At 58.2% G+C, this 19,477-nt stretch overlaps 2 protein-coding genes across 2 annotated transcripts; one reads left to right on the top strand and one right to left on the bottom strand.

Annotated features, from left to right (window-relative positions):
• The first annotated feature begins 6,716 nt into the window (after positions 1-6,716).
• Positions 6,717-12,607, top strand: ASB6 (ankyrin repeat and SOCS box containing 6). The gene is made up of 7 exons (XM_069873197.1): positions 6,717-6,755; positions 8,058-8,291; positions 8,725-8,906; positions 9,253-9,359; positions 9,726-9,834; positions 10,332-10,418; positions 10,594-12,607. The coding sequence occupies exons 2-7, from the start codon at positions 8,179-8,181 to the stop codon at positions 11,268-11,270; spliced, it is 1,275 nt and encodes a 424-aa protein (XP_069729298.1). The 5' UTR covers positions 6,717-6,755; positions 8,058-8,178; the 3' UTR covers positions 11,271-12,607.
• Positions 12,608-13,203: 596 nt separating this feature from the next.
• On the bottom strand, positions 13,204-17,015 carry NTMT1 (N-terminal Xaa-Pro-Lys N-methyltransferase 1). Its single transcript, XM_069873198.1, has 5 exons — positions 16,918-17,015; positions 15,923-15,987; positions 14,974-15,169; positions 14,502-14,754; positions 13,204-13,697 (listed from the first exon to the last, which is right to left on the bottom strand). Exons 3-5 carry the CDS (start codon positions 15,133-15,135, stop codon positions 13,441-13,443), a joined length of 672 nt encoding a protein of 223 aa, XP_069729299.1. The 5' UTR covers positions 15,136-15,169; positions 15,923-15,987; positions 16,918-17,015; the 3' UTR covers positions 13,204-13,440.
• Between the last annotated feature and the right edge of the window lie 2,462 nt (positions 17,016-19,477).

Here is a 19,477-nt window from a genome sequence, read left to right as displayed (position 1 = left end):
CAGCCCAAACTTTCTTCCCCTGCTCTTTGCTCTGGAGCTGTTCAAACAAACGCCCCTGCTCCGAGCAGAGCGGGGCGGCCCCTCTATCCACCCCCCCCGGCTCGGGGAGCTGCCCCCCTGCCAAGCTGGAAAAGAGGTGGGGGGGGGCAGAGAGGGAAGGGGACCCGCTTTCCCCCCAACCCCTCACCCCCATCCGCATCCCCCCCACCCCGCCCCAAACCTTTAAGTGCTTCTATCAACAAGTGTAAGTGGCTGCGCCCCGTGGGGAGGAGATTTCCAGCCCGAAGGGGGCTGGAGGGAGAGGTGACCCGAAGGTTAGAGGGGGACACGGCCCCCCCTCCACCTCCAGACCCCCCCATCCCGGTCCCCATCTACCCCGGAGCAAGGTCACCTCTCCTGGGAAAAGCCTGGCTCTCTCGCCTTAATGAGATAATTACGTCCTGCACCACAGTTAAAAACTCATAGGCTGTTTCCCTTGGGGTTAGAAAGAAACCTCCCTAATGAAAACCAGCCACCGGGAGAGGAAAAAAAGGGAGTTTTTCCTCTTTAAAAATTAGATATATATTTATGTAGAGAGACGCACAGATGCGGGGAGGAGGCGATGGGAGGGAGGGGGGTAAAGCTGGTGGTTGGGGCCGGTGGCGGTGTCCGGCGAGGGCTGAGAGTGGGGTGATGAGCAGAAATGGAAGAGGTTAACAGTTATGATTTCTTCCCCGTGATTCCAGTGTGCTCTCCTGCACACGCAGGCTTCCACGCGAAACCTCCGAGGGAGCGAGCTCGGCCGCTGCTACCCTAGCTCTGAGCTCATAAACATCCAGCGCGGCCGAGGGAGGCAAACCCCTGGCTGAGTTATTTTAACATTTGTCAAAAGCTTTTCTTGCGCTCTCTTCCCCTTCGCGTCGGAGGCGTGCGGATTTTGGAGCCAGCCAGCGCTGCCAAATCCGATCTTCCTGACGGGGAAGCAGCTTCCCAGAGCTCTCCAGCTTGGAAGGGGTGTAGCTGAAGGCAGATTTTGGCTCTCTCCAACCCTGCGGGGGGCTCAACGAGCCAGCCCAACCTCCCTTCCCCCTTTCTTTTCTTGGGGGGTTCATTTATTGGTCCTTCCGCTCCGATTTATTGACCCCGGAGAACTTCAAGATTCAGCTTCGGAGTCTGGTCCTGCCACCCTTGGCCATGTAAATCGTGGGTTGGTGTCAAACCGCTTTCCACTCTTGTTGGATCAGTGTTTAGCCTCCTTCCAGCACCCAGCTGGATGAGCGCGTGGTGCCAGGGCGATGCTGGGCATTAGAATATAGATTATCCACCTCGCCATCAGCCCCGTGCTCTTGGCAAGGAGATGCCTGCATCATCCCCGGGACCACCAGACCCTGCAGGACCCAGCACAGCCCTGTGCCACCTCTCCTTATCCAGCTACCTGCTTCATCCTGCTTTTTTTCCCACCTTTTTGTCCCTTCCCAGATGGAGATGACACCACATCCTGGAGAAAACACTCAAGGAACAGCCCGGGGGATGGAGAATTCCCCTTGGAGGACAGTGACCCATGGAGATGCTCCCTGGCCAGCTGGGGCTGGTGGTGGGACTGGAGTGGTGAGACCCCCTCATCCTCCCCGACAGCATCTCCCCTTTGGCCCCTGGGAACATCTTGCTGTGATTATTTTGGGGGAGCTGGTCTCAATCCATGAAGAAGCGAGGGTGGGAGGGAGGACGGAGCAGCCCTGGTCCCTTTTATAAACTTCTCCCTCCTCCTCGTTCACAGCCAGACCTTCTTCTTGAACTGTCTGGCTTTTCCAGGGGAGACGGCTTCCCTTCACTTCGCAGCATTAAATAATTAAATGGAGGGAATAATCATCGGCGAAACCCCCTTGGGTTCGCACTTCCTCGGGCCCTGTGATTGCTGATATTTTTTTGGGTGAAATATGACCTTTTTTATGATCAAAGGGGATCAGAGTTCCAAAGGAAAGTAAAAAAAAAAAAAAAAGAAAGAAAAAAGAAAAAAACATTTGGAAAAAAAAAAAAAAGAGGGCAAGCATTTTCTTTTTTTCCCAATCCTAGCGGTCTGGTAAAGTTTCTTTAGACATGCAAAGATTTACACACCTTTCTGCAGGGTGCCTTAAATTACCCTCCGACTCTTTACACGTTTCCATGAGCAGAGCAAGAACAGTAAGTCATTGAGAAATTAACTGGCCTTTCAGTAATATCCCCTGTCGGCCTTTCAGAAGGAGAATGCCTAATGACTTTTTTGAAGTAGAGGTCAGGGTTTGCTTTTTTTAAATAAAACAATCTGTATTAATGCAATTTCCTTTTTAGCTCTAGGATTTGCCCTTTTTTTTTTTTAGCATGTTTTTTTTTTAACTCCACCAGCCACACGATGCGAGACCCGGTTGTTTGAAACCCACCCTCCTGGTGTTTCTGAGCGCTTCCCTTTTTATTTTTTTGGTAAAAATTATGTTTTAAGTGATTAAAAATGGATTTGGGGGCTGGCAAGGTGACTCTCGGCCATGCTTAGGGTAAAATATGGATGGTTTGGAGGGGAAACCAAAGGGGTTTGTTTGCCTGACACCAAGCGCGTGGGTTTTGCTGAGCTGGGTGGGTGCTCGGGGTCTGGCTTTGCTGAGCCAGAGCTGTTGGGCTGATGACCCAGAGCAGCATCAAACTGGAAGGGCTGTGCCAGGCTCTTCAGAGCGAGGATCAGACCAGCCAGAGCCCGTCAGCTTTGCAGCTTGAAACTTTTGAGATGAACGTATTTGTGTTTGCCAGCCTTTCATCTTCCTCTCTTAAAAAAAAGAATTTAAAAAAAATTATTTATATATATATATATTTATTTTTGTAATCTCGCTTTGTGTCCTAAAGGTTTCCTGCTATTCCTCTCATGCTGTGATAACATCTCGCGCTTCCAGAGCTCTCGTTGCGGCACAGATCTGGATATCCCTGCCCCAGACGTCGATGGTGGTGGTTGGGATGGGATTGTGCAGTGTCCTTGGAGCTCTGCTTGGGCTGGTGCTGCTCCCTTTGGTTCCCAGGTTCTTCTTCTCCTTGATACTCTCCAAATCTTGCCTTGGGTGTATTCTCGTGCAGAGAAACACGGCTGGCTTGCCCACAACCCCATGAGTGGAAGGGGTCTTCTTAACACGGAGATGCACTAACCCTCAAGGAGGATGTAAGGAGTAAGACTATGGGAGATGATGGGGGTTGATGGTGCCCTGCCAGGACTCAGCAACCACTCTTGGGTCAATATCTTCCCCAGCGCTGGGGTAAGAGGGCTGCCTGATTAAATGTGAGCCGTGCCCAGCTCTGCTTGGGTCCAGGGACAAGAGCATCCCCAGCTCTGCTCGGGTCCGGTGACCAGAGCATCGCCAGCTCTGCTTGGGTCCATGCCCGTCCTGCCCCTGGCACTGAGGGCATCAGGCTGGACAGGGGTCAGCGCAGCATTTCCCGCAGGGATTCCAGCCCGGAGCTCTCGCTGGAGGAGCCCTCCCCGTGCCCAGCCCTGCTGCTCCCAACAGGAATGGTATTTCTCTATCCGCTGGTATTCCTCTTTCTCCCTCCAGCTCTGTCCTAGCTCCTCTCCCAGCTACCCCCGTTCCCTCCAAGCTCGTCGTCTCTGTGGCCGGTGGCATTTATAAAACACCCCAGCCAGCCTCTTGGAGAAGGTTTTTCTCCCAGCTTTCTTATTCCCTCTGTTCCTGCCTCTTTCTTTTGCTCTTTCTTTCTCTCCCTCTCTTTCTTTCCCTGCCAGGAATCCCAGTCCCAGATGAACCAATACTCCGTGGCTCAGCTATTTCCCTTTTATTCCCCCCCCTCCCCTTCCACAGCGAGATGGGAAAAGAGTGAACTGAAAAAAAAAAAAAAAAGAGAAAGAAAGAAAAAAAAAAATCAAAGCTGCACATATTGGATCCAGATGTGCTTACAGCCCTTTCCAGCAATTTAATTAAATTCCCCCAGACAGCCAGGAGGATTTCTTAATGATCAAATTTCCCTGGCTTTCCTCCTAAAATGCCCCTCTTTCTTCGGCTGGCTCTTGCTCTGTCTCCCTGATGGATCGCCAACTCACATTCTTCCTAGTCCTCCCCGCCAAGGCCACGGGGAGGAAGGGGCAGATCCCCAGGCTGTTATTTTAGCCGACCGCACCAGCGACATCCTCGCTTCCAAAATGGACTTTTTCACCCCAAAAATGCATGGATGAGGAGTCACCTCCCCGGAGGCCACGGCTCACAGCGAGGTCATGGCAGGGATGCTCTGGGGACAGGACCCCACGAGCCTCGTTCCTCGCCAGCCTCACCGCGCTGATGGCCACGGAGGAGTCAAGAGAGACCCAAGCCAAGGGAGAGAAAGCCAAGTCTTGGGGTCTCAGGACTTGACACCTCCCAGGGCTGGTTTTGAGCCAGGTTTGGCCCCACGCTGCACCCTTTCCAGCCGAGGGGATGACTGGGATGGGGGCAAAGCCTCTGCTTTGGGGCTGGTGGGGCGTTTTGAGGCAACAGGGGCTGGAGGTGGCAATGGGGTGACCCACACTCGCCAGCCCTCCTTTCCCTGCCAACAGTGGGGAATGCAGGGGGGACTGTCCCCAAAACAGTATCTGATGGAGGGCTGGAGCCACACAAACTCCAGCAGTGCCAAGCACCTGGGGAAAGTGGCTGTGTCTGGCGCTGCCGCCCCAGCTGTGGAGGGTCCAGGGTTTTCCTGGACCATGGAGGGTTTGGGCTTTACCCAGATCAGGAGGATCATACAGGCTGCCCAGGGAAGGGGTTGAGTCACCGTCCCTGGAGGGGTTTAAGGGACAGGTGGACGAGGCGCTGAGGGACATGGTTTAGTATTTGATAGGAACGGTTGGACTCGATGATCCGGTGGGTCTTTCCCGACCTGGTGATTCTATGATTCCATGATTCCATTCCCCTCCGGTCCCTGCCCAGGGTGCATGGACAGGATTTTTACCCCTCCCTCTCAAGACAACACAAGGATGATGCCCCTCAAATCCTACCCACGGGGGCCACCAGGTTTCAAGGGAGACCCCAACCAGCTGCCCACCAAGATGCCATGAAGTCCCCAAAAGCAAAGGGCTTGGGACCCCCTGCCCTGATGTGGAGGCGGATTTGGAACCAGGGGGGCTGTGGGCATTGGGGTCCCTCACCAGGACACCTCACTTTGTGTAGGGAATGGAAGGTGGGAAATAGGGGAAAATGTGATGGCACGTCAGAAAAATGCCCAGCCAGCACGGTCTCCTCGCCCCCTCTGCCCCCGGGCCACGGCTGCCTCTGAAATCTGGAAGCGCTCCACCAGAATAAAATAAATACGTAAATAGGAAACCCAAGGCGGCTTCAGCTATTGCCGGTTCCCCGGAGCTCCCCGCGTCTGGAAATTCCACCGTAATAATAATAATGATGATGATGGTGATAATGGTATCAATAAATCCAGGGCTAACACTTCCCCAGTGGCTCTTTCAGCAGGGAAGGGTCCGGGTGTGCCGTGGGCAGCACCATCTGAGCCTCCTGATGCCCTGAGCCCCACAACCCCTGGAGACCTGGGGAGGGGACAGCCACGGGGAGCCACCCCCCAGCACCCTCAACCCACCCTGTGTGGGTGGGAGCAGCCTGGTTGCCCCATCCCTGGAGGTGTTCAAGGCCAGGTTGAATGGGGCTTGGAACAACCTGATGCACTGGGAGGTGTCCCTGCCCATGGCAGGGGGGGTCAAACTAGATGGGTTTTGAGGTCCCTCCCACCCCAAACTATTCCATGCATCAGGGATGCCCACACTCTGGGGTTTCACATTGTAGATGCCCAGCCCACACACTGGGGATGCCCACACACTGGGGGTGTCCATCCCCACTGTACCGGGGGGTCCCCGTGCCCTGGGGGTGCCCATAACCACTGTACCGGGACTTCCCGAGTCCCGGGGATGCCCATAACCACTGTACCAGGGATGCCTGTGCCTTGGGGATGCCCCTGACCCAAGGATACCCATGACCCAAGGATACCCATGACCCAAGGGTACCCATACCTGCTGTACCAGGGATGCCCGTGCCCCGGGAGAGCCCATACCCACTGTACCGGGGGTCCCCGTGCCCCAGGGATGCTCACACCCGCTGTACCAGGGATGCCTATGCCCAGGGAGAGCTCATGCCCGCTGTACCGGGGCTCCCCATGCCCCGGGGATGCCCAAGCCCATTGTACCAGGGATACCCATGCTCTGGGGGTGCCCATACCCGCTGTACCAGGGATGCCTATACCCTGGGGATGCCCACGTCCACTGTACTGGGCATCCTCGTGCTCCAGGGGTGCCCATGCCCGCTGTATGGGGGATGCTGGTGCCCTGGTGGTGCCCACACCCGCTGTACCGGGGGTCCCCGTGCCCCAGGGGTGCCCACACCCGCTGTACCGGGGGTCCCCGTGCCCCGGGGGTGCCTATCCCCGCTGTACCGGGGGTCCCCGTGCCCCGGGGGTGCCCACACCCACTGTACCGGGGGTCCCTGTGCCCGGGGGTGCCCATCCCCGCTGTACCGGGGGTCCCCGGGATGCCCAGCAGCGATCGCCCCGCCCCCGCGCGCTCCCGGCGCGCCGCTCGCCAGCCACGTGCTGCCCCCTGCCGGGAGCGCTGAGGCCCCGCCCCACGACCATATTTGGACACGCCACGCCCACCGCAGGAAGCCACGCCCATAAGGAAGAGCGCGTCGTCCATTACTAAGCCACGCCCATACGAGAGCCCCCGCCCGGCACATCCGGTCCCGGCACTTCCGCTTCCGGCCGCGGCGCCGGCACAGGTGAGGGGCGGGCGTGCTGGCGGCCTCCGCGTCTTTCCCCGTGGCTACCGCGGGCGCCCCGGGCTGAGGGACCCCTGCGTGGGGGCGCTGAGGCCTCTGAGGCCGTCGTGATAAGGGCCTGGGGGCTCCTGGCGTTGTTCCCCCTCAGACTGCTAGGGTGCTCATCGGCCTCCGCGCTCGTCCCTGTGGGCTGCAGTGAGGCTTATGGGCCTCTCGGCCCCCCCGGGCTTGTAACCCTGTGCAGTGGGGCGTGGTGGCCCCTGGGCCGGTTTCAGTGGGTCCCAGGGAGGGCTGCTGGCCCCTGGGCTGGTTTCAGTGGGTCCCAGGGAGGGCTGCTGGCCCCTGGGCCGGTTTCAGTGGGTCCCAGGGAGGGCTGCTGGCCCCTGGGCCGGTTTCTGTGGGTCACAGGGAGGGCTGCTGGCCCCTGGGCCGGTTTCTGTGGGTCACAGGGAGGGCTGCTGGCCCCTGGGCCAGTTTCTGTGGGTCACAGGGAGGGCTAGTGGCCCCTGGGCCGGTTTCTGTGGGTCACAGGGAGGACTAGTGGCCCCTGGGCCGGTTTCTGTGGGTCACAGGGAGGACTAGTGGCCCCTGGGCCGGTTTCTGTGGGTCACAGGGAGGGCTGGTGGCCCTGGTCTGGTTTCTGTGGGTTAGAGGGAAGGCTGATGGCCCTATATTCTTTCTGTGGGTCACATGGGGTGTTGGTGGTGCCTGGGCTGGCTCCTGTGGGTCACAGCGGGGGCTGCTGTTCCCCGGGCTGGTTTCTGTGTGTCACAGAGGGGGTTTTGGTGTTTCTCCACCTGGCTCCTGTGGGTAACAGTGGCAGGGACTGGTGGCCCCAAATTGTTTCTGTGTGTTGCAGGGGGAGGCTGGTGGCCCCGGGCTGGTTTCTGTGGGTCACAGGGTGTTACGGGGCTCCCAGCCCTGTGGAGGCTGCTTCCGCCCTGCTACCTCCTGAAAGAGCAGGTAGCCCCTTGCTGGCTGCAGGCACCCTGGAGCACTCAAGCCCCTCTCCAATTTGAAGGTACTCCCTCAGTTCCCCCAGTGTGTGGGTCCTTGTGGCAGAGCCTCTGAAAATGGGGTGTGCCCTGAGCCTGGGCTCTGCCTGGTGTGTTTTCTTCCTGCACACAGATAACTCCAATTTGTGGCTCTGTGTGCAGGAGATAATCTGAATGCCCTGTGGTGCATGGGAGGAGGTCCCTGTTTTGGTCTTCATTGCTGTTTAGAAACACACAAGGAAGGTAGAAAGAAGGCTGTGCTTTTTCGAAGTATAAAACTGCTAGAAGGGCTTGTTTGTTTTAACAGGAGGGAAGAGTCGTTTAGAAACCAGGCGGCGCCAGGGTCTGCCTGCTGGAACCCTGTGTGGGAGAAGACACCACTGCCATGCTGGAGGCCCCTGGATGGTCTGTGTGCACAACAGAGCACGATGCCTTTCCTGCACGGCTTCCGCAGGATCATCTTCGAGTATCAGCCCCTGGTAGACGAGATCTTGGGGCTGCTGGCGATACAGGACACAGAAGAGCAGAGTACCCTTGAGAGGTAATGAGACAAGGCTGCGAGCGGAGCTCTGGGACTCTGCTTTGGTGTTTGAGGGGTCAGAGCTGGAGCTCAGCGATGCAACTGAGGCCAGACATAGCGCTGGCTGGGAGCAAACCCTGTTCCCGGGGAGCAGCTTGTCCCATGGTCCCTGTCCCTCTTCTTGGTGCTGTTTTTTGGGAAGATGGAGGTGGAGCAGAGCAAACACAGTCTGCATGTGCTCCCCAGGAACAGCCCTTTCTGGCTGATCTATGGCACTAAAACCTGAACTGGGGTTAAGCTGTGACCTGCTGGTGCATAATCCCACAGTCAACATGTTAGAGACAAGAGGAGACCCTGGGACATTTTTCTTTCCTCCCTGGGGCTACTTTGACCCTTGCAAACACCTGAGATGTGTGCCGTTCACATGAGTAACTGGCCATTTCTCTGTATTAAGCCCTGCCTGTCTGGGTGGCAACAGGAGCCAGCTCTCCGCTGTGAGACGAGTCTTGGAGAGGGAGACCCACTCCCCGTTTTATCAGGAAGGTGTGAGCTATGCTCTGCTGAAGGTCATCGAGCTGGGGCTTGTCCCTGCTGCAGAAATTCTCCTGGAGTTTGGAGCTGACCTTGGCTTTGAGGGTAAGGCTGGTGGCCCTGGGAGATGGTTATAGTTGGGGCAGGAGGATGGGGTGCTGCCTGTTCAGCCCCCGCTCTGCTGGGGCAGCATGGATCTGCTTTGTGGCAGCTCCTGTCCAGATGCAGCTGCAGGGATGGGCTGTGGGGTGGCCAGGGGCCTGGGGGCTGTTTTGAACCTCTGAGGATTTTTGCCAGAGGTGGAGCTATTGCTAAAGCAGGACGTGGGTTTTTATGGAGATTGCTTTGTTCTCAGGGCCCACCCAGCTGCCCCTTCCTGCTTTTGGTGGGTGTTTGGGCCATTATGGGGAAACCCTTGCTTGTCTCTGACTCTGTTTTTTTTTGTCCTCAGATCCAGTCACCTACTACACTCCCCTGCACATCGCAGTGCTCCGCAACCAGCCAGATATGGTGGAGCTCCTGGTGCACCACGGGGCTGACATCAACCGGAGAGACCGGGTACGCGTTTAGCTGCCTGAACACAGCCAAGCTGAGCCCCCGTGGGACTTAATTGTGATAGAGAGTCATGGGGAGGCAGCCCTCCCTGCTTGCCACCTCCCGGGCCTTGCTGTGTGCTGCTTCCCCTCAGCAACCTCCTGATGCTGTTGCCTTTGGCTGAGCAAACCTGCTTCTGTCATGGAGTGATGGGTGAGAGGAGGCTGGGGGAGACAAACCTTTCCCTGTGGACGCACCAGGGAAGGTTCACTCTGATTTTGGAGGATGGGATGAAATACAATCTTACGCTGGCCGTGCCGAAGTCCCAGTAGCGACTCTTCAGAGGCTCAAAGTCTTTAATAGAGTTTTTTTTTCTCTTGCTCTGTGCAGATCCATGAGAGCAGTCCCCTCGATCTGGCCAGCGAGGAGCCTGAGCGGCTGCCGTGCCTCCAGCGGCTGCTTCAGCTGGGAGCTGATGTCAACGCAGCTGACAAAAATGGTCTGTGTGCCCTGTCTGGTTCCCTCAGCCCAGGTGTCTCCAGCACTTAGCCCACACGAGCAGGGCACAGACTCTGTGTCCCTCCATCTCTCTGATTACCAACTGGTTTGGAAGTTGGGTGCAGGCTGCAGAACTTTCCTGGCACTCTGTGTTTTCTCCTGGCATCTTGGCTATATCAGATGCACAAAGAGGCTGAAACCAGCTCTGTGCGGCCCACAGGAGAGGGGATGGTGGTGTTACCTCATAGCCCTGGGTGCTCATGTGCTCTAATACCCAATCTGCCATGGCACATGTGCTCTCTCTCTGGGGACATCACCAGCCTTGCATGTTTGGCCTGTAACCCTGTCCCCACGGCAGTGCCGCATGATGGGGACAGCAGGAGGGGGAAGGGCTGTTTCTCCTCATGTTTGGTGATTTGGTTGAAAGGGTTGATTTGTTTTCCTTCCTGCATTTTGGGGTGTTGCCCTGTTTTCCTTTGACCAATGGCTCTATTGCAGGGAAGACAGCACTGTTGCACGCCCTGGCCAGCAGTGACGGTGTCCAGATCTGCAACACTGAGAGCATCCGTCTCCTGTTGGAAGGAGGTGAGGATGAACTTCTCCCCACTCCGTGCACAGTCCCACCAGGCCTAGTGTTGGCTGATTCTTTGTACAAAACCAGGTGCTGCCCTCGGAACTCTTTTCTGTTCCCACATAAAGCCTGGTGATGCTAGAGTTAGTGTTGTCCTAACCTCATTGTCTGCCATGTCCCTTCCTCCAGGTGCAGATGTCAGAGCCACCACCAAAGATGGTGACACCGTCTTCACCTACATCATCTTCTTACTGGGAGAGATGGTGTGCAGCAACACTGAGGAGGCACAGGTGATCAGTTGCTTCTGCTTTCGTGTCACACAGCTGCTGCTGGCTCATGGTGCTGACCCCAGCGAGTGCCCGGCCCCCGAGTCCCTCACCCACCTCTGCTTCAAAAGCTTCAAATGCCACTTCCCACTGCTGCGTTTCTTGCTGGAGTCAGGTGCTGCCTACAACTGTTCCCTCCACGGTCCTTCCTGCTGGTCAGGCTTCCACATCGTCTTTGAGTGCCTCTGCTCACACCTCAGTGTCTCCGAAGATGATGGCTTCTCTACAGACCTCATCCAGAAGGGTCAGACTCTGCTGGAGCTCATGATGGCCAGTTCACAGGCCATCCAGCTTCCCAGCAACTTTGAGGTCAACACCAGCAGCTGCAGGTACCACGGGGAGAAGATCAGGACTCTCTTCTCCTCTCTGAAGCAGCTGGAGCGTTCCCCACAGGCATTGAAACATCTCTGCAGGGTGTTTATCCGGCAGCGCCTTAAACCATGGCCCGTAGATGTCAAAATCAAGGCTCTACCTCTTCCAGACAGGCTGAAATGGTACCTCCTCATTGACCACGCTGCTGCCGGGCACGAGGACCCTTGAGCCTGACTAATGCCTCTGCTTCTTCCCTCTCCGTGGTCGTCGTGTGCCTGCAGCCACCAGACCTCTGCTCTGGGCCAGTTTGCTCCACAGCAAGCGGTGTTGCTGTCCGAGTGCCCAGGGCTTGGCCGGTGCTGCCCACAGTGTCCCCTCTGCGTGTGCTTTTAGGGACATGATGCCACTCGTGTGTCTGTGGAGGCCTTGTCACTTCAGGGCACGTCGTGGGGAGGTGGGCGAAGCCCTGGGGCTCCCCAGGGGAGCATCCAGGAACTGGATACTGGGTATGGATTTTTAAAGAAAGGCCTGGTGGGCAGGACCATGAGATGGTTGGGGTGGTGTGAGGGGAGAGGCAGCCTGTCTCCTCTCTTTCCAGCCCTGTGGGGTCTGGGGTGGGTGAAGCAGTGCCTTAGGTGAGCAGTAAGATGCCTTGGCGTGCTGGGAGGTGTTCCCTGCACCAGGAGAGTGCTGATATCAGTGTCTTGGTTTCCTGCCTCTGGGCTCTGGTGGTGGGAGCAGCTGTGGTGGAGGCAGGTCTGGCATCTCCCTGTGGATGTGGATGACTTCCTTGCTTGCTCCTGAAACAGGAGTGGGGCAGGGTGAGGGGAAGCAGGGCTGGCAGCAGTAGCCGGCTGCTCGGCACCCTCTGAGGTTCTGCTGGGAGTGCCCCATCCTCCCAGTACAGAGGATTGTCCACTAAGGAATCTTGGGCTCCAAACCGGACAAATGGATGTTTCTTGACTCTGTGTTGTGTTCCCTGTGCAAGGACAAGGAACAGGCAGCTGAATGCTTTGTGCCTCCCTCCCCATTTTTTGGCTCTTTCCCTTGCCCGCAGCTCCCAGGACAAGAAGTTGCAGCAGGACTCATGGGTTCCTTCCCAACCTGTTACTGGAAGCTCCAAACCCTGAGGCTGCACGTGGAGGTCCCATGTTCCAGCCTCGCCACAGTCATTTGGCTCCCCTTTCTAGGCATCTGCTTCCTCCTGACATGCCAACAACAGGTTGTGGTGCTGAGCCCCCCTATAGTTTGGTTTTTGTTTGTTGTGAGTGACATGCAGAAGAGGATGAAAAGAGGAAAAATCTGTTTTGGAGCTGGTACAGTTTATGGCAGGTGGATTTGGGATTCATGGGCAGTTTGGCTGCAGAAGAGTTGTCTGCCCCCATTGCCCTCCTGGCAGGAGCTGTGTTTTCCCTTCTCCCACCCTGTGGAACTGGAGCTGTGCACCATGATGACTTGATGCTTAAGGAAGAATATTAATGTCATCAAATACTCCCTTGGAGTCATCTGGAATGGGGAACGAGCAATTAAATGAGGCCTTTTATAATAATGACGAGGGGATCATTTCTTCTGGGGAAGAGATGGGGTGGAGGAGAGGGTTCTGTGGCATTGCGGGGGAGTATCGGATGAGCCTGGCTGGAGGGACCTGCTGCCTCTGGGCTCTTCTCACCCTCCTGGCAAGCTGCTGGGCCAGTGTTGCAGAGTTGTATTGCGTTAGGGTGAGTCTGGAAGGAGCTCAGAGCGGGTTGCAAGGCTTTCTCTTGGTTACCCTTCTCCCCATCCACTTCTGCTGCACGTGTGGGAGACCTGTTTGGGGGTTTAATGGAGAGGCCCTGCAAAGCCCACAACGTGGTGTTGCCTCTCCAGCCCACCAGAGGGGAACAGGAGAGGTTTCTCCCACCTGCCTTACCCAGCTTGCTGCAGTGAACAAGAAGTTCAAGAATGGGGAAAGGGTCAAACCTGCAAGCAAGGAACAGAGCCCAGACTGTCACGGGTGCTCTGAGCTCCTGTTCACCAACAGGAGCTCCGTGCAACTGCAGTCAGCAACCTGCTGGTGCCCACAGAGGATAACTCTGGCAGGGCAGACCCTAGTGCTCATGTACAGAGCCCCCAAAGGTGGCATCAAGCCAACGCTGTGTCCAACAAAGCCCACGTGCAGAAGTGCTACAGCAGGAAAATGTATTTGGCAAACACCTCTTCTCACAAACAGCAGCAACTTGGAAGACAAAGCCCCGTCCTCGCCACCAGCCCTGGAGAGAGAGAGTTGTGACGCCCTCGCCACTGTCCACCACCCCCTGGTGAAGGCACGGTCCTCACCCCTCCTGGCCCTGGCAGGAACCAACCGTGCTGCCCTGTGCTCTGAGCTGGCCTTGGAGAGACCTCCCGCTGCTGGCCGTCCTCATCTCATGGCAAAGGTGTAGACGTGGTAGATCTCATCAGGGAAATTCTCCTGGCGCTCCTCAGCCAGGAGGTGGAGCCCAGCCCGGTGGATGATCTTGCGGACCACATCCAGGTCCCGGCAGACGCTGCTGTCCACATCGTCCATGATCACGCCCTCCTGAGCCATGTTGTCCTTGATGACCACGATGCCGTTGGGCCGCAGACCAGCGCGGCACCGCTTGAGGAAGTCGGAGAGGTGGTTGTCGGTGAGATGTCCTGGAAAGGCAGGATTAGAGGGCATGGGGTGAGCAGGGCAGGGGAATTACAGAATCACCAGGTTGGAAAAGACCCACCGAATCATCTAGTCCAACCATTCCCATCAATCACTAAACCATGTCCCTCAGCACCTTGTCCACCCGTCCCTTAAAAACCTCCAGGGAAGGTGACTCAACCCCCTCCCTGGGCAGCCTCTGCCAGTGCCCAATGACCCTTTCCATGAAAAAGTTTTTCCTATAGTTCAGCCTGACCCTCCCCTGGTGGAGCTTGAGGCCATTCCCTCTCATCCTGTCACTTGGAAGAAGAAGCCAGCACCCCCCACCTCCCCACAACTTCCTTTCAGGTAGTTGTAGAGAGCAATGAGGTCTCCCCTCAGCCTCCTCCAGGCTAAACACCCCCAGCTCTCTCAGCTGTTCCTCATAAGGCCTGTTCTCCAGCCCCTTCACCAGCTTTGTTGCTCTTCTCTGGACACTCTGGCGGAGAGGAGAAGACAGGGAGCTGTGGTTGGGATCCCTCCTGATCCAGAAACCAAATACTTGAGCCACTTGCAGGTGAAAGCTTTAGCTTGGGGATGTCTGACTTGTGTTCCATAGGCTGTACCCAACTCTGTCCAACCCACACCTCTCCCCTGGCCTCCAAGGGCTTGGGAGAAAAGATCCCACCCCCAGAGATCAGGTTTCCAGCCCTTAAGGCCGACCTTGAGCTCTCCTGCCCAAAGCTCTATGCAGTGCGTGGGGGACCTTGGCAGGGAAAGTTGGATGGAGGACAGGCTGGTGAGACCCCCCGAAGCTGAGCGACCCTCACCAATGACCCACTGGATCCAGATGACATCGTAGGAGTTGGGCTCAGGGCTGAAGTCCTGGAGGCCACAGCAGAAGTAGTTGCGCACCCGCCTGCCCTCCTCTCCTAGGTAGCTCTTGGCCTTGGTGAGGAAGTCCTCAGTCACATCCACCATGTCTACTGTCTTGAAGAGAGGGAGCAGCAGTCGCTTGGTGATCCGGCCGATGCCTGCCCCGCAGTCCAAAGCACGGGTCGTCCCAGTCCGATTTGGGCCATCCTGAAACAACCACCAGAAAGAACTGAATCCCACCATGAGGTATCCACGGAGAAGAAACGGAGCAACCACGTGGGATGGAGTAAAGGGACCTATTACAGAGCAAAACCCTCCCAGCACAAATGAAATGGAGGATCCCACAGAGCAACTTGGAGGCAAGAGCCCAGCTCAGTGCTGGGAGAAGGATGGGGCTTTGGGAGCATGACAGACTGTGCTACCTACCCGGAGAAACCTCTGCAGGAACTTCCTGGAGCTGTTGATGTCTATGCTGGAGATGTGGCCGTAGCCCCCAAGCATGCCGTCCACCGTGGCAGGCACATCCTTCCAGTACTTCTCTGCCTTGGAGTAAAACTCAAACTCGTTCTCCACCACCTCGCTCGTCATGCTGGCGGAGGGGCATGCAGGACTCGCTGCTCCTCTGAGAGAGGGTAGAAACCGCTGGTCAGGTTTGGAAGAGCCGTGGGCACAGAGGCCCCTCCAAACCAGGTAGGCAGCTCTGAGCACCCCAGTTTCTCTTCATCACTCCTTCCCTAGGGCTACTTCCAACTTTAAAAACCTTCAGCAAGGAGCCAAGATCTAAATCCTGGTACCAACAAGCCCCAAACCCCCTCTCAGGCAGGGAAGCCACAGCATCCCCCAGCCCTGCTCAGCATTACACACAATTATATATATTTTTTTAAGGCTGATCCACCCTGTTCACCTATCCTGCCTCTTCTTTCCTCATCTCAACATTTTACAGATTACACATTTATCTGTGGAGACCATCAGTCACCTCTAATTACATGTGGAGTTGTTAAAAGTTACCCTAAGCACCTACCTGAGGATTGTAAATCTCAGCCGTGACCATAAGTTAGGTGTTTGCAATATAATAAAGTCAAGGTATAATCAGCAATACAAGCTATAAATCCCCCGAAGACATCTCATAATTCAAACCACTAAGGATTTGATTAACCGTGCTGGGGATAAGAAACTGGATTTAAGGTGGGCAAAGGGTAAATTGAAGGACTTCAAACACCTTTACAAATAAAGGAATATACAGTGTTCGTGGCTGGAATTTCCTGGCAAATATCCTATTAGACACAAAGCCTTTTTTATCACAGCTTAGGCAGCTTCAGTGGCCCCGCGTGGTCTTGAAGAGCCTGAAGATGGAGCAGAGGACGCAGCATCTCACCTTACAGATCACCAGTTGAAATCCAGTTTGGCTCAGTGGTGCCAGGAGCCAGTCTGTGCTGCGATCTCGAAGAAGAAAAGATAAGGATTCTAGCTCCAAATCACCCTTTTAGTCCCACCAATGTGACTGAGGCCAACCACAGCTCTAAGGAGCCAGAGGTAAGAGCCACCTCAACCCCACAGACACCATCCTGGGACTGCTGGGGGGCAAGAGCTGGTGGGAATCTGAGCCTTAATGGGGGCAGTGGATGTGTGGACGGTTAGGCTCAGCTTTGATCTCCTGGCCTGGCACTCTTGTTCACCCTCCTGGCAGTGTAGCCCCCTCTTTATCCCCAGGTTCAGTTGGAGGAGTGGGACTCCTCTCTAGGAGGAGTGGGACTCCACTATGGGGGGCACTAGGGTCTTATTCCCGGGGAGAAAAGGGGAACCCAGGAGAAGTGGGAGAGGGGGGAACCACCACGGGGGCACTGGGGCCTCATCCTCTTGGGGGGAAGGAGTCCCCAAGGATGAGTGAGGCAGGGAGGTAGTGGGGTCCCATCCACGCAGGCAGGGGGTGGCAGGGCAGCACTGGGGTGCCATCCCCTCAGGCAGGGGATTGCGGGGGGGCACTGGGGTGCCATCCCCTCAGGGTGGGGGTGGCAGGGGGGCACTGGGGTCCCATCCTCGAGGGGCCGGAGGGGTCCCAATGATGAGCAGGGCAGGGGTCACCCCCACGGGGGCCACTGGGAAGGAGAAGGGGGTAGAGGGTCCCCAGGAGGAGTGTGAGAGGGGGCACCGCGGCCCGTGGGCTGCGGGGCGCCCCCAGGCCCAACCCGGCCGTTACCCCGCTGCCGCCCCCGCTCGAGGCCTGCTCCGTGGGGCGCCCCGCAGGCCGCAGCCCTGCCTGCCGGTGGCTCCGTACCGGGTCCCCCCGGCCCATCGCGGCCCGTCCTCCCTCTCCTCACCACGGGAGGGGCCGGGTGGGGGCCCGGTGCTGCCCGCGGGCCCCGCCGTTACCTGCGCCGCGCGGCGCCCCCTCCCCGCACCGGCACCTCCACAGCCAGCCCGGCGGCGCCGGCGCCGTGACGTCACGCGGTGGGCGGAGCCAAGAGGTGGGCGTGGCCCGGCGGTTCGCGCCGTCCTCATAATGGGCGTGGTCCATATATGGGCATGGCTGGGTGTGGGCGTGGCCACAGCGCGAGCATGTCTTAGGGGGCGTGGTCTACGTGTGGGCGTGGCTACGGCGGCGGGCGGGGCCCTGATTGGCTCGTGGCTCATAGTGGGCGTGGTCTCTCGCGAGCGGGGCCGGGTGGGCGTGGCCATTGCAGAGGATTGTCGCGACCCCCGAGGGGGGGCGTGGTCTCAACGGGGGCGGGGCTTATGGAGTGGGCGGAGCCTCTCTATGTCCATAGAGGCTCTATACGAGGGGGCGTGGCCTGTAAGGGGGCGTGGCCTATAAGGGGGCGTGGCCCCGCGCTGTCCCACCGGGTACCCCACTGGGGGGGGTGGGGAGGAGGGAGGTGTTCGATGTGGAGGGCACTGGGACAGACTGGGGTGAACTGGGACACGGGGTCGCGGCGGGAGCGGCCCCGTCCCGAGCCCACAGCTCGTCTCGAGCGGCCCCCGGGGGGGGGTCGTACCCGGTGGGGGTCCCGTCACGGCGCTGGGGTCCTGGGGAACGGGTTGGGGAGCCCGGTTGGGGCACGGGAAGGGGGGGGTGTCGGGGTCCGTCCCGCCGCGAACACGCGGGGGCGCTGTTGTCCCGCCGTTCCGCCGCCGCGGGGACTCGGCCGCGTCCTGCGGGGAGGGGGAGCGGCGGCCGGACCCCGCTCCTCCCGGCACCGGCACCGCCGGGCTGCAGCCCGCACCGGGCACTGACACAGACCCCCCGGCAGCCCGCAGCCCGCACTGGGCACTGCCCCAGACCCGTCCCGCACCGGGCACTGCCCCAAACCCGCCTGCATCCCGCACCAGGCACCGTCCCAAACCCATCCCGCACCTGGTACCTGCTCCAAACCCACCTGCATCCCGCATCCCGCACTGGGCACTGCCCCAAACCCATCCCACATCCCACATCCCGCAGCGGGCACTGCCCCAAACCCACCCTGCATCCCGCATCCTGCACTGGGCACTGCCCCAAACCCATCCCACATCCCACATCCCGCAGCGGGCACTGCCCCAAACCCACCTGCATCCCGCATCCCGCACCGGCCACTGCCCCAAACCCACCGCACGCTGGGTACCTGTCCCAAACCTGCCCTGCATCCCGCATCCTGCACCCTACATCCCACACCAGCCACTGCCCCAAACCCACCTGCATCCCGCACTGGGCACTGCCCCAAACCCATCCTGCACTGGGTACCTGCCCCAAACCCGCCCAGCATCCCGCATCCCGCACCGGTCACTGCCCCAAATTTGCCTGCATCCCGCACTGGGCACTGCCCCAAACCCACCCTGCATCTGGTACCTGCCCCAAACACACCCCGCATCCCACAGCAGGTACCTGCCCCAAACCTGCCTGTATCCCGCACTGGGCACTGCCCCAAACCTGCCCAGCATCCCGCATCCCACATCCCGCATCCCACATCCTGCATCCCACACCAGCCACTGCCCCAAACCCACCTGCATCCCACACAGGGCACTGCCCCAAACCCATCCTGCATTGGGTACCTACCCCAAACCCACCCTGCATCAGGTACCTGCCCCAAACCCACCTGCATCCCGCACCCGGCACTGCTCCAAACCCAACCCGCACCGGGTACCAGCCCTGTGCCCACCCCACACGTTCCCATCACTGCCGCTCCACCCCGGCGGGGACATCGCTCCTGCCCCTCGCCCCGACTCTCCCGTGCCCTGTTCTGCCCTGTCCCATCCTGTCCTGCGGCACCAACGCGAGGAGCTGAGACCTGACGTGCTCATTGCAGCTGTTCCCACCCCCACGGTGCCCTGGCAGCCCATGATGCAGCTGAGCTTTGCCCCTTTGGGAAGCTCCTTCCCTCTCACTCTCTCCCTGTGATGGTCTCTGCTCAAGGGCGACCGTCCCTCCCCACCACCTCCTCCTGTCTGTGCCCCAGCCCCAACAGGACCGGGTTGATACCCCCTCGTCTCCATGGACAGGGACCAGCAGTGCCCGAGGTGTTCAGGAAGGAATCGCTGCAGGGACCCTGGGGAAAAGGAGGACAGTGTGGACTCTCTGGTGTCTAATAGAGGATGAGTCGTTCCCTCAGCAAGGCATTACTCCCTCCCTTACCTTCCCCCAAGCATTATCTTGCTTGGAATAATGCTTGGGGGAAGCATTAATAATAAACCTGTAGGAATCCCAGAGCCATCCAAAGATCCATGGCATGACCAGGATGTGGCCTCAGTGCCTGAGCCCCTCGCCGTCCTTCTACAGTGCCGTTGTGGAAAGCAAACCCCACTCTTGGGTAAGAAGCTGTCACCCCGGGGCAGCTTTAGGGCATCCGAGTCCCCCCAATTCCTGCAAAAGATCCAAGAATACTGGGACCAGCAGCATTCCAAGGTGGGGGGGATGATGCTGGGGAGCCGGGAGCACGTGATTAGTTGGCTGTGGAGTTGG

Source organism: Phaenicophaeus curvirostris, chromosome 20, assembly GCF_032191515.1.
Source record: "Phaenicophaeus curvirostris isolate KB17595 chromosome 20, BPBGC_Pcur_1.0, whole genome shotgun sequence".
In the NCBI taxonomy this organism is placed as follows: domain Eukaryota; kingdom Metazoa; phylum Chordata; class Aves; order Cuculiformes; family Cuculidae; genus Phaenicophaeus; species Phaenicophaeus curvirostris.
Note: the sequence above shows the minus strand (reverse complement) of the source record. Positions and strands in the feature narration are given on the sequence as shown.

Bases quoted from the DNA above. Each gene is read 5' to 3' on its own strand.
- ASB6 (XM_069873197.1), top strand. From the start codon at position 8,179: ATGCCTTTCCTGCACGGCTTCCGCAGGATCATCTTCGAGTATCAGCCC. The intron at 8,292-8,724 runs GTAATGAGACAA...CTCTGTATTAAG, and splicing joins GAGCAGAGTACCCTTGAGAG to CCCTGCCTGTCTGGGTGGCA. The intron at 10,419-10,593 runs GTGAGGATGAAC...CCCTTCCTCCAG, and splicing joins CCGTCTCCTGTTGGAAGGAG to GTGCAGATGTCAGAGCCACC.
- NTMT1 (XM_069873198.1), bottom strand. From the start codon at position 15,135: ATGACGAGCGAGGTGGTGGAGAACGAGTTTGAGTTTTACTCCAAGGCA. The intron at 14,755-14,973 runs GTAGGTAGCACA...TGGTTGTTTCAG, and splicing joins TCCTGCAGAGGTTTCTCCGG to GATGGCCCAAATCGGACTGG. The intron at 13,698-14,501 runs GTGAGGGTCGCT...CTGCCTTTCCAG, and splicing joins CTGGATCCAGTGGGTCATTG to GACATCTCACCGACAACCAC.